General features: G+C 35.9%; 1 protein-coding gene across 12 annotated transcripts in view; it reads left to right on the top strand.

Annotated features, from left to right (window-relative positions):
- Positions 1-14,244, top strand: part of usp9 (ubiquitin specific peptidase 9) — a 263,780-nt gene that overhangs the window by 170,994 nt on the left and 78,542 nt on the right. For 9 of the 12 annotated variants that reach the window (XM_069889325.1, XM_069889327.1, XM_069889330.1 and 6 more), the window contains 5 exons: positions 3,919-4,049; positions 4,880-5,158; positions 6,378-6,503; positions 12,355-12,372; positions 13,778-13,903. In XM_069889325.1, the coding sequence (XP_069745426.1) occupies positions 3,919-4,049; positions 4,880-5,158; positions 6,378-6,503; positions 12,355-12,372; positions 13,778-13,903 (680 nt within the window). The remainder of the gene's footprint in view (positions 1-3,918; positions 4,050-4,879; positions 5,159-6,377; positions 6,504-12,354; positions 12,373-13,777; positions 13,904-14,244) is intronic. The other 3 variants (XM_069889332.1, XM_069889328.1, XM_069889331.1) reach the window with 1 other exon arrangement.

Raw genomic sequence — 14,244 nt, 5'->3', positions numbered from 1 at the left:
CTTTTAAAGAATTTTAACGGGCATTTCTAGACAAAACAATAAGATAGAGTCAGGAGAGGACTGGAAGGCACGTCTGATCCTTACGCCATCTTGCCATGCCCCCCCGTGAAGATGGTCTTTTTTTTTTTTTTTTTTTTTTTTTTTTTTTTTTTTTTAATTTTTTATTTTTCACACCATAAATCACAATAGCCATGATATACACTTTTTCTTTTCCACACATTTACAGTGACTTTTTCTCCCTCCCCCCTCCCTCCTCCCAAGCCACCCCCCCATCCCTCCCCCCTCTCATCCATTTTAGTTATACAATCTAGGTTGCATTAATTCAGTTAGACAATGTTGTCATTCAACAAAAATACACCAGAAATTCTACTGAGTCCATTTTTTTCTTCTCTTCTCCTTCCATCAACTTAGGTAATGTTTGTTCCCGGTAGGTTTTCGCTATTGTATTTAATGTAAGGCTCCCATACTTGTTCGAATATTTCAATATTATTTCTTAAACTATATGTTATTTTTTCTAATGGAATACATTTATTCATTTCTATATACCATTGTTGTATTTTCAAATTATCTTCCAATTTCCAGGTTGACATAATACATTTTTTTGCTACAGCTAGGGCTATCTTAACAAATCTTTTTTGTGCATCCTCCAAGTCAATTCCAAATTCTTTATTTTTTATGTTACTTAGGAGAAAGATCTCTGGATTCTTTGGTATATTGTTTTCTGTTATTTTATTTAATATCTGATTGAGATCATCCCAAAATTTTTCTACTCTCTCACATGTCCAGATTGCATGAATTGTTGTTCCCCTTTCTTTTTTACATCGAAAACATCTATCAGATACTGTTGGGTCCCATTTATTTAACTTTTGCGGTGTAATGTATAGTCTGTGTAACCAATTATATTGTATCATACGCAGCCTCGTATTTATTGTATTTCTCATCGTTCCAGAGCATAACTTCTCCCATGTTTCCTTTTTTATCTTTATATTTAAATCTTGTTCCCATTTTTGTTTAGTTTTACCATTTGTTTCCTCATTTTCCTTTTCTTGCAGTTTAATATACATATTTTTTATAAATCTTTTGATTAACATTGTATCTGTAATCACATATTCAAGGTTACTTCCCTCTGGTAAACTCAAGTTGCTTCCTAATTTATCTTTCAAGTAGGATCTCAGTTGGTAATATGCCAGCGCTGTATCTCCCGTTATATTGTACTTATCTCTCATTTGTTCAAAGGATAAGAATCTACTTCCTGAAAAACAATTTTCTATTCTTTTAATCCCTTTTTTTTCCCATTTTCTAAAGGCAAGGTTGTCTATTGTAAAAGGGAGTAGCTTATTTTGCGTCAATATTAGTTTTGGTATTTGGTAATTTATTTTATTTCTTTCTACATGAATCTTCTTCCATATATTGAGGAGATGGTGTAATACTGGAGAAGTTCTATGTTGTACCAATTTTTCGTCCCATTTATATAATATGTGTTCAGGTATCTTTTCCCCTATTTTATCTAATTCTAGTCTCGTCCAGTCTGGTTTTTCCCTTGTTTGATAAAAATCTGATAGGTACCTTAATTGTGCGGCTCTATAATAATTTTTGAAGTTTGGCAATTGTAAGCCTCCTTGTTTATACCATTCTGTTAATTTGTCTAGTGCTATCCTCGGTTTCCCCCCTCTCCATAAAAATCTCCTTATTATTTTCTTTAACTCTTTGAAGAATTTTTCTGTCAGTTGTATTGGCAATGCCTGAAATAAGTATAGTATCCTTGGAAAAATGTTCATTTTAATACAGTTTATCCTTCCTATCAGTGTTAGTGGTAGCTCTTTCCAATGCTCTAAATCGTCCTGTAATTTTTTCATTAGTGGATTGTAATTGAGTTTATATAATTGGCCTAGATTTTTGTTTATTTGCACACCTAGGTATCTTATTGCCTGCGTTTGCCATCTGAATGGGGATTCCTCCTTAAATTTTGAGAAATCCGCGTTATTCATAGGCATTGCTTCACTTTTATTTACGTTTATCTTGTATCCCGACACTTCTCCATATTCCTTCAATTTCTTATATAGTTCTTTTATTGATAGTTCTGGTTCTGTTAAGTACACTATCACATCATCCGCAAACAGACTGATTTTATATTCCCTGTCTTTTATTTTTATTCCTTTTATATTATTATCTCTTCTTATCGATTCTGCTAGTGGTTCTATAGCTAGCGCAAACAATAATGGTGATAGTGGGCATCCCTGCCGCGTTGACCTGCTTAAGTTAAATTGCTTTGATACATGTCCATTTACTGTCACTTTCGCTAACGGTCCCTTATATAATGCTTTAATCCAATTAATATACTTCTCCGGTAAACTGAATTTTTGCAATACTTTGAACAAGTAATTCCATTCTACTCTGTCGAAGGCCTTCTCTGCGTCTAAAGCAACTGCTACTGCCGGTGCTTTATTTCCTTCTACTGCATGAATTAAGTTAATAAATTTACAAATATTGTCTGTTGTGCGTCTTTTTTTGATAAATCCAGTTTGGTCTAAATTTACCATTTTCGGTACCTGTTCTGCTAATCTGTTCGCTAATAGTTTAGCTATTATCTTATAATCTGTGTTTAGCAAAGATATTGGTCTATATGACGCTGGTGAGAGTGGATCTTTCCCTTGTTTTAGTATCACTGTAATTATTGCTGTTTTACATGAATCTGGTAAGTTTTGTGTCTCATCAATCTGGTTGATTACATCCAGGAGGGGCGGTATTATTAGGTCTTTAAATGTTTTGTAGAATTCTATTGGGAGTCCATCCTCTCCTGGTGTCTTATTATTTGGTAAATTTTTTATTATCTCTTGTATTTCTACTGTTCCAAATGGTTCTGTTAATTTATTTTGTTCCTCTATTTGTAGTTTTGGTAGTTCAATTTTAGTCAAAAATTCATCTATTTTCCCTTCTTTCCCTTCGTTTTCGGTTCGGTATAATTGTTCATAGAATTCTCTGAAGTTTTCCTTAATTTCTTTTGGATTATATGTAATTTGTTTGTCTTTTTTCCTTGTTGCCAATACCATTTTCTTAGTTTGCTCTGTCTTAAGCTGCCATGCTAGGATTTTGTGTGTTTTCGTGAAGATGGTCTTTGATGCGCCTTTAATCATCCCCGGGGAGTTCCAGTCCCCTGATAAATTCCTCGAAGACCCAGCAGCGAACTTAGAGAGCCTGCGGCAGAAGCTGAGGGGCTTGGTCCCGCAGCAACCCCCACCGCACGGCCAGCCCAAGCACAGCATCCTGAAAGACCTAAGAACTTGCTGGTACATGTTCATGTGGAGCGGCGCACCCGGACCACCGTTACAACAACGCTACGAGTAGCCCTACAAGATCATTAGAGACAATGGTTCCACTTTTGTCCTCTACATCGGCCGTAAGGAGAAAATCTTTACCATCAACCATCTGAAACCAATATATCTGGACTGTGGCGAGCCGGTCTGCACTCTGCACCCACAACATTGGGACAGGCCACCGGAAGTTGCGGATAATTGCCTGGTTGCCAGTTCTGGGGGGAGAGTCGTGTCGCGGTCCCTTGCAGAGACGCAAACTGATCTGCAAAATGGCCGGTGACCGCGCGGACCTGCAGGTGACACCAGCCATCGTCTCAGGTGGCCTACGCACAGCGGGAAGACGGGGAACTGTGGCGGGAACGCCAGCCAACCTGAGGTCAGCACTTGGATGACACGGGCCCCTGATGTCATCGCCAAGAGCCCATAAAACAGAGCTGCCGGTGCAATAAAGCAGTGTTTGATTTCGACTCGTTGTGTGTGTCTTACTTCCTCACTCATCGTAGTGCGTGTGCTGCAGTGTACAGATTTAAATTTGAAAAGCAGATTATGTCCAGAATGTTGAGCTGTGGGGCTTAAAAACTAACATTATTTTTCTCTTTTCCAGATAACACTACTGTAGAAAAACTTAGAGCACTTTGCTTGGATCATTCAAAGCTTGGGGAGAGTAGTCATAGTCCAAACTTCGACTCGCTCTTCTTTGGACAGTCTGTCTCACAGGTGTTATACCTAACTGAGGTATGTTGGCCATCTTTTACCAGTAATGAAAGCTCATTGAATAAAGATGCAGTTTTTCTGTTGTCAGGAGAGGAAAAAGCCTTGAATTTGACATTTGAATGTCAGTGTTTGACCTTGTTTTAACCTGCTGTTTGGTCTTCCTCTTAAATCATAGACTTTGAAGTACAATAGAAACTTATGGGATCATTAATTATACTTCATGTGTCTCTTTTATGTTTGAGAATGAAACTTGTGTATCTTGTTTTGATGTTTTTGTGTGATGTCCAAGGAAAACCTAAAATTGATACATTTATACTTTGAGCAACTAATTTAGTTCTAAATAAATGTTCCTTATACTTGTTAATAGAATTATGGAACATTTTTTTTTAAGTGCAAGGACAATAGGATTATCACTCTCAAAATTGTTGCAAATTCCCTGTGGCAATGCAATAAAATATTTTTAAAAACCCTTTGATAGGTTCCTTAATGCAGGTCCCTTCCAAAGTGGTCTTGTAGGTGGGTAATATTTGAAATTTGAACTCTTTCATTTTACCAGGCTGTTCTAAGCTGTTGAAAGTATAATTAATTTGGGCTATTAAAGTCAAATTACATTATTGTTATTTTTACTGTAATTAAAAATATGGATCATAATCTTTGAATCTGGTCTGTAACTGAACACAAGAATTGAAATGTATTTTAACAAGGATTTTAAAGTAATACTTAATACACCTAATACAATATTTAACTATAATATTACATGAGCCATAAATTTTGTTTTGTTGTCTAATTTGTATTGATTAAAGATCTGTATAAAATTGCTTCCACTTTTAACTCAACACATTTCTGAACAGGTAGTATATGCTTTGTTAATGCCTGCCAGTGCGCCTTTGGGAGAAGATGCAAGTGATTTCCAATATAACTTCTTGAAAAGTGGTGGTGTGTCCCTTGTTCTGGGCATGCTTACGAGGAATAATTTTCTGCTAAATGCAGATGTGGAGACACGAAGGGCTGCCTATCTTAATGCACTAAAAATAGCCAAATTATTGCTCACAGCTGTTGGTTATGGACATGTTAGAGCTGTTGCAGAAGCTTTTCAGCCAGTTGTGGAAGGATCAAGCACTGTTTCACCCGTATGTATCTTTCTTTCCTTATGAATGTACAACCTTGAATCCTTGTAATATTTTTACATCATTGGCAAAAGATTGATACCATCCTCATGGACATGGGATGATTTGGCTCTGTTAATTATAAGGGCCAAAGCACACTGTGTTCAGCAACTTAGTATCTTGGTTGGTGGAAGGTTCATTGAGTTAACTTTTACTGTCAATTGGCCTCCTTTGAATTCCAATGCAAGAAGTGCACTTAGACAAAAGACAATAGGAGCTGGAGTAGGCCCTTCGGCCCGTCGAGCCAGCACCGCCATTTTACAGATCATGGCTGATCACTACCATCAGTACCCCTTTCCAGCCTTATCCCCATAACCCTTAACTCCTTTGCCCACTAGAGTCTTATCTAACTCTCTTTTGAACATAATCAGCGAATCTGCCTCTACCACCCTCTGTGGCAGAGCATTCCACAGATTCACACTTCTCTGGGTAAAAAAATGTTTTCTCATCTCCGTCCTAAAGGGCCTACCCTGTATTCTTAAACTATGCCCTCTAGTCCTCGTCTCCCCCATCATTGGGAACAAGTAATCCGACTTCACCCTGTCTATCCCCCTGATAATTTTGTATACCTCAATCATGTCCCCCCATCATCCTTCTAAACTCCATCGAATACAAGTCCAGTTTTTCTAGCCTTCCAGCATATGTCAACCCCGCCATCCCTGGAACTAACCTTGTAAATCTGCGCTGCACACCCTCTATAGCTAGTATGTCCTTCCTCAAAATTGGAGACCAGAACTGGACGCAATACTCCAGGTGGGGTCTCACCAGGGCCCTGTACAACTGCAGAAGGGCGTCTCTGTTCCTATACTCCAATCCCCTCTTTATGAAAGCCAACATGCCATTAGCCTTCTTCACAGCTTTCTGAACCTGCATGCTAGTCTTCAGTGACCAGTGAACAAGTACTCCCAGATCCATTTGCTCCTCCCCACTCCCTAGCTTGTCTCCACTTAGCTAATTCCTTTCCAATCTGATGACATATGTATTGTTCACACTATTATCTTTACATTTTTTAGTGATACACTGATTTGTTTTTGCATTTTATTGAGGATTAATTTGTGTGTATAATTAAATTTAATTACCTAATATTAGAAGCATGAATTGAGTTATTTTTAGTAATATAAATTTCACATTTTTGACCACGTTAAGGTTGTGTTATGTAAACTTTATTTACGTTTTTAAACAGATAAACCATGCTACTCATAGTCAAGCTGTAGTTCTGCAAAATGCTCTGCACAACATTCCTAATCCTACTTCAGAATGTATGTTGAGAAATGTAGCCATTCGCCTTGCTCAACAAATTTCAGACGAGGTTCGTATTCTTTTGTGCTTTTGGATAACATGAAACCATTTTTTAACCTTTCTCAAAAATGACTTATAAACAGCATTTGCTGTTTTTTAAAAGTGCATGATTTAAATGATGATGGTTGAAATTATTGAAATATTCAACAGATCTGTATTCTTGATGAACCTTAATAACTGCAAAATGAGCCTTCATAGAAGTTGAATTTGTGGAACTGTGAACCAGCATATAAAAAAGAAAATATATACCGTATTTTCACTCATATTATGTGCACATGCGTATAACCCGCAGAAACTCATAAATTGTAAAAATATTTTCGTAAAATTCATTCACGCGTATAATGTGAGGGTGTAGTTATTCTAAATTCCGACTGGCAAAGCAATTTCCATTTAAATAGAATATGAGACAAAGCTCATACCAACATCTGCCACAGTAATTAACACGCAATCAATTTCGCTGAAGGTGTCAATCGCCTATTATATAAATGATATCCTGCTGCAACATATTAACAAGCTTTGGTGAGGAATCAATTAAATAGATCAAAGACAGGCTTCAGAGTTGAGCGGGATTTTAATTCTAATGTCTCAAATCTGAGGCACTTGATATGTTAATCTCCTTCCTCAGAGATGGATCTGGGCAATTGGCATTGATATAGTGCAGTGCCCTAGCCAGAATGTCCTGTTTATAGGAATACCATGGTATTCCATATGAAGAGATATTCCCAAGATCAAAATTTCCCTCGCCTGCTATAAATTATAAATATAAATATTTTTACAATTTATGAGTTTCTGCGTGTTATACGCATTTGCACATAATATGAGTGAAAATATGGTATATATTTTCTTTTTTTATATGCTGGTTCACAGTTCCACAAATAATGTCGTTATTGCATTCTCATGCTCACTATCATATTCCCATACTTACTATAAATTGTTTCTTTCCCATGGCCACTATTAATTGTGCCCATTCTTTCATTGCTGCTGTTATATTTTCATACTCGCTATAATATTCCCACACTTGCTATAAATTGTCACTGCATCTTTCCCACGGTCGCTATTAATTGTGCATTCTTTCAATGCCACTATTCCCATGCTCACTATAAATTGTCAGCACGTCTTTCCCACAGCTGCTATTAATTTTGTGCATTCTTTCAATGCCACTGTTATATTCCCATTCTCGCTATAAATTGCCGGCGTGTCTTTCCCATGGCTGCTATTAATTGTGCACGTTCTTTCAATGCTGCTATTATATTGCCACACTTGCTCTAAATTGCTGTTTTGACTTTCCCATGCCTGCTATTGTGCACGTTCTTTTAACATGTAAAAATATTCTTGTATAGCATGCACGTGCATATAACGCGCGGGGGTGGGGGGGGGGGTGGTTCCTGGGTTGTCAAATACACATATAGCGTTATATGTGTAAAAATACAGTAATTACTATATGAACCAGAAGCAACCCTCTAGTGGTCTGGGCAGACTGGCCACATCCATTTGAACACAACTGAAAAGATGGATAATTTCAAGTTATTTGTAATTCCATTATCAATTTGGTTAACACAATGCTGTTTTCCCTCGGCTACCAAACGTTACTTTGGGGAAATTATCATTATTTGTATGAGGGAAAAATTTGATTTAGTTGTTAGTCAAAAGATCTTATCTAATTCTCAAAGCATTTCACCACCTGTTTGCAGGATTTCATAAGTATCTCTGTTTCTCGATCTGATAGGCACAGCTTAGTAGATTTGTGAAGGGATAAACTATATTTGATTTCTAGCTAAGTCCAGACCATCATATTTGCTTTGCTGTTCCAAAACAAATGCAGCTATTCAAACCTCCTGTTTTGAATGGGTAATATGCAGATCACATTCTTCTAAAGTGCATGGCATAATTCTTATTTTGGGCCTGTTTGTAAGATCAATCATATATTCTCCCAGTTTTATTCTCTGACACTAGTTTCCCCAGATTTCCTCCTTGTACTTATTTACAACTGAGAGATTGCAGTAAGTTAGTTTATGAATGTACAAATTAGAGCAAGTGGAAGAGTCCCAGTCCCTCAAATCAATTAATTGAGATCCTGAATGATTTTTTTTTACCTTAACTATCTATTGAATTCAATCTTTAGAAAAATAGATGAACCATATCTACTTGTAATCAGTTCAATCTTTTAGGAGCAAAGCTGATTCCATAACAGAATAATCTGCAGCGGGGGCAATGTTTCACTTTATCACAGCAGTAATTGGTTGAAGTGAAATTTATATTTACTCTTGTGAATTTTATGGCAAGCACGTTAAATAGTTTTATTCTGATTATCCAATGAAGCTGTTTTGGGATATGATGGGAATGTGGGGAGAAAACAGGGGAAAAAAGTACTGGGAGAAAGATTTATAGGAGAAATTAGAAGGAGCACGGGATTCCTCCAGCATCTTAATGTGTCAAAAGGCCTCCAATGTTGTGAGGAAATGTAAAAATGATGAGCCAGAAGTTTTGGTATTGGAACATGGAGTAAATGGGCATTTTTGTTCATTGAAATGGTTGTCATTTGGCAAGTCTTTCTCTATTTATAAGTCTACCTTGATTTATCAATTTAATACTACCAATTTAAATGTTTGTCAAAACCTTTTTTGATTTCTAATGACTCTGAGCATCTTAAATGACTGTACCTTTGGCTCTAATGTTAAAGATCACAATGTATGGATCTGCTTCTATTTTATAATTACTGACCTTCAATATTTTCAGAAAGCCCCACAAGTCTGAATAAAATTTGCATTAATTATGTGAAAGGCAATTCTCCTTTTGGAACTCATTTTTGATAACAAATATTGGGATAGCATTTACTGTAATGTAAACTAAATATTTCTAAATCTGGTTGATAATTGGCTTGACTCTTAGAGAAAATCTGCACTCCTCATGGAGTTTTTTCAGTTAGACTATTCTAAGCAATTGCTGGTTCTAGTTGGGATCAGTTGTTTGAGAACTGCAATAGTTGCTTGACACTTGAATTATCTGCATGTTTTCAAAGGCAGTACTTTAGGATTAAGGATGCCTTTTCATTCCACTTCCGATGTGACTAAAACTTGGAATATGGTTGGGTAGTTTATGGTGCACTCCTTGCCTTGTTTATGCAGGTTTTCTGTAAGCTCTGTTCATTTTGGGCATGGGTACTGCATTTTTTTCCCTAAGAAGTCTTTGAAAGTATCCTTGAAACTTCCATTTGGTACAGCTGGTAATCTCTTTCCGTGAGTGAGCTCTCTATCATGTTTCTCTTTCAAAATTTTGGTGTTGGGCATAGGAATGAAATTATTTACCTAATGGAGCGGAATAGTTGTCATTTAAAGTCTCAGCATTGAAGGACGAAGAGAGAATTTGAAAGATTTTGCTTTGAGGTACCTGATGCATAGAATCCATGTGTTGGAAGCATATGGAAGAGCAAAGATCCTTGCTGGCTGGAGATCCCAGATAGTTTGAGAATGAAAATATTTCTCCATAAAAATCAAAGATAAAATGCTTGTTCATGGCATGTAGAAACTGATTAGCTCCCTTTGGGGCAGAAATTGCTGATTGATAAATTAATTACAGGTAATTATTGCTTGAACTCATTTAGACTAAGTTTTGATATACTTCAATTTAAATTCTGAGATTAAGTTGAATCAGTAGCTATTTGCATTATGATTTCAGTGCCATTTGTGTGCACCACAGGCGTGACTGACCAGCTGTGTTATTCTGTCACCAGAATTAGGCGTTTCACATTTTTTATATAAGTATTCAGATCAGAAACAACACATTACATGTTTAATTCAGGGTTATGATTACAATGCGCTAAATAATTGTAATTTAATATGTCAAATTTAATTAAGTGAATACAGGGCCACGATTGTGTATATTTAAAATACTGTATCAATTTCTATTGATTGTTGCCCAATATCACCAGTTAGAAAATTCACCTCGGGACGTGGCTGTGCTGTAAATTAAAAATTAGCCTTTCACCCTGATTCATGTTTAACGCTGTTACATGATAAAGGGATAAAAGTCATTTGGTTTCTTTAATGGTTCTTTGTTTAAAGTGATGGCATGGAACAGTTCAGTTGGTTGTTCGATATTTTTATACAATAAACTAACTTTGATTTGATGCTAATTGCCATTGAAAGTCAAGCCTGGTTGAATTGATATAAGAAATGGAAAAAAAATGCATTTTGCTTTTGGATACTTCAAAATTGAGATAGGAAAGAAGATGTTTTATTGTGCATCTGTTTATGTTTCTCTATGGTATGAAGATGAATTTTTTATGGGAAAATGGGGGAATGCAGCTAAATTTTTAAAGGAGAAAATGCAAGAGCAGGATTTTTAAAGGAGAAAATGCAAGAGCAGGATTTTTAAAGGAGAAAATGCAAGAGCAGGATTCCACTGGTTTTCAGCAGTTAGTTGATAGCCATAGATGAAATGAATGCTGATTTCAGGTTAAGTGATAACTTGAGGGTGTGAGTGAATTCTCTATAAAACAAATAGGATTTTCAATAAATTTAAGTGACCAATGATGAAAGAAAATTAAAAGTAAAAAAATATGGAAGGCACTAACACATGGAACAAAAACACAGCGTCAGAGAACAGAAAGGAAAGCATTCAAAGCTAAATTTTTTTCAAGAAGGAAATTGTTGAATAACTGTGTTCAACATGTTGGTGGAGGAGTCCAGGAAGAGGCCAGGTGAACAAACTGAGATCTCCTGGGATGGAGCAACATAAACTGGGCTATATTACTTGTGCAATTTATATCAGAGAAGTACAGTAAACTCCGATTATCCAAAATGGTCAGGATCAGGCCTATTTCGTGGAAGCATTTTTTTTTTCAGAGAACTGGTCATCTTTTTAAAAACAACCCAGGAGCATCAGCAAATCACTTGTATCAATGTTTAAACAACAACCAACAAGGGAAGGCTTTTTAAGCATTAAAATAATATTTAACTCTCACCAAAAAAAATGCTGGCCACACCAATGCTTTCCCTTCGAAGCCCCACGTGTGCTAGGAGCACAAGGGTCCCACTCCTGCCCAGGAGCTTGAGGACCCCGCTGCCGCTAGGAGCCTGAGGTCTGCTGCTGCCGGGCAGGGCCTGATGTCCCTGGTCAGTTCGACTCTGAAAACAAGTTTGGATAAATGAGGATTTCTGATTTGTTTTGGATATCCTAGTTTATCCAAAAAAAATTTTTAAATTAATCTGAAATCACCTTTCATCTAAAACATTTTGGGTAACTGAGGATTTCGGAGAATGTGATTTCGGATAATTGGAGTTGTATATGTTTTCTTGCCAATATTTACCAGTTAATAGCAATATTGGCTTTTATTCATAAAGTTTAGTTTACTGATCGTCTCCAGATTAGTGCTGAAGGATGCTATAATAGGAACTGCATTGTAAAATGCTATAAAGTAGCTTTTAAAAAAGCAGAAAGCTTTTGAGTTCTGGGTGTTGCTTTCCTACAAATGGTTGGTTATCATCTCATTTTTTTTGTGGAATCTTGTGCATTGTTTGTAACTTTGATTTGCACAATGGAGGTATTCATAATTAATGTGTATTAAACATTTTATTGAACTTCAATATATAATCAAACTCTTCGCGTAAGTAATTCCAGTTATTGTAAAGCAATGCAAATGTTTTACTTTATTTGACTGTATTTTAGCCAGTGGTGAACATAATTTACTTTCAAAAAATGTTTCTATTTTTTGAAGCAGATGTGCTGTAAGATATTTTTATTGTAGTTTAAAAACTAGTCTAAAACATTCTCTGATTTTAATATTGATGCTGTTCAAGTGCTGTTACTGAGATTTTAATTGCCTTTTCCTCCAATTTTTTTTTATTCTTCTTCTTCTGTAGGCACTAACTCATGCTGAGGTACGGTTCCATGGGTTCTGGACATGTTGTAATCTTGCTTAAGTGTACATTCTTGATATGTGCCTAGATAGTGCTGTCAGGCTGTTTGACATTGGAGGGCATCTCAACTGACTATTCCTGTCTTCCTCCAGTATATCCTTTGCATGTTTTCCAGCAAATGATTGCTGTGGGTGGCAATCAGAAGCAGGAACAGTAAATTATCTTCCTTCTTTAAACTGGGATGCCAAGATCAACTGTAATGCCTTGTTTATCAGTTCTTTCAGAGTAAACTGAGCCCCTCTTGATTCATTTGGCTAAATAAGTATAGTTCATTTTTTCTTGTTTTTAATAGTATGGTTTTCCAAAGTGTTATTGAAAGGAAACTTTAAAAATTTACCATTGAATTTGGACTTAAAAATGAGTTTGTTCGTATCTGTTTAGCTTGGTCTGATTACTGAGTTGTGCTGACCTGAAGATTCCTAAATTTACTGGTCTGTGGTATGTTGCTGATTACAACTAAAGTGTTTGAGGTGTTGTAGTTGGCTTCAACACTCCCATGATAAGTGATATTTACAAAAATGTGGTGGTATATCTGCTCTTGATTTCCATCTAATGATGAAACTATGCAAATGAGTTCAAAATTGATGGTTGTTGCTGAATGATAGGCTCACACTTATTAAAATCAATTGGAACCTTACTCTTGTACCATTGAACAATAAAATTGGGGCTGGGATGAGGAACTTGAAAGCCATAGCTTTGAATATCAAATATGAAGATAATTTTGTGTAGCCATTGTCATTTTTAAGTGTTAATGGGCATTAATTCTCAATCTTGGAGTCAACTAAGTCAGAAGCTCATTTCAGCAGACTTGGTACTGCTTGGTAAAGAACTTTTTAAAATTATGAATCTCAAGAAAGATAACAAATGATATTGCAAATGAACATCAGTACCAACCTAGATTTTTACTTTTGACAACTTAAATTGTACCTGATAGAAGGCACAGGGTTGGTGGGCTTTATTTTTCCATCTCTAACTTTGATTTCATGTGTTGGATTCTTGAGATTTAAGTGGTGAAGTCTTAACCTAATTCGACTTAAACGCAAGTTGTCCCAACTCAGAGTTAAAATTGGCATCCTTCTCTTTGAATATTCAGTGTTATTCACAGGCATGATAGGATAACTGATTGCTAAGTGGTGTAAAGCGGAAAATGTCTTTTGTCAACTGACACTGAATACCTTAATTCATGAAATGCTAAATTTCCAAGATTTTTTTGATTGAGAATATAAAAGGAGGGAAAAAAAATATTTTGTCATGTGTATCTTAATCTTGATAGTAATTATTCTCATGAGATGTTAAAGAAGTAACTTAGTTCAGCATTACATGAGCCAGAATTTTATTTTTAATCAAAGATTGTGTTCTCTCCAAGGCCTCAAAATACATCCCAGACATCTGTGTTATTAGAGCAGTTCAAAAAATTGTTTGGGCCTCAGGTTGTGGCTCAATACACCATGTATTCAGTTCAAGTGAAGAGATCAGCAAAATATATGAAAAAGTAAGTGATTTATGCAGTTGCTTTTCAATTCAATTTTGCTTCAAAATCTATTACTAAAGCACTTAGAAAAATGTGTTTGAAATTGTGTCCACTCTACAGTAACAATGCCATATTGAGAGAAGCTCCTGAATGACAATAGCTAATTAACATGAAATTGTGCATGAACAAATCAGTCCTGACATCTTTTATTCACAAAAATTTATAGTAAATTTATGTATTCATTTTAGTAATTCTGATTTATTGGACATTTCACAGAGTACCTTGAGAATCTTTAAGAAATAATTGCAAATATAATGTGATTATTTTCTCTGTAATTAATGTCTTGTGAAACCAAACTGAAG

This window comes from Narcine bancroftii, chromosome 7 (assembly GCF_036971445.1).
Source record: "Narcine bancroftii isolate sNarBan1 chromosome 7, sNarBan1.hap1, whole genome shotgun sequence".
Taxonomy (NCBI): domain Eukaryota; kingdom Metazoa; phylum Chordata; class Chondrichthyes; order Torpediniformes; family Narcinidae; genus Narcine; species Narcine bancroftii.
Note: the sequence above shows the minus strand (reverse complement) of the source record. Positions and strands in the feature narration are given on the sequence as shown.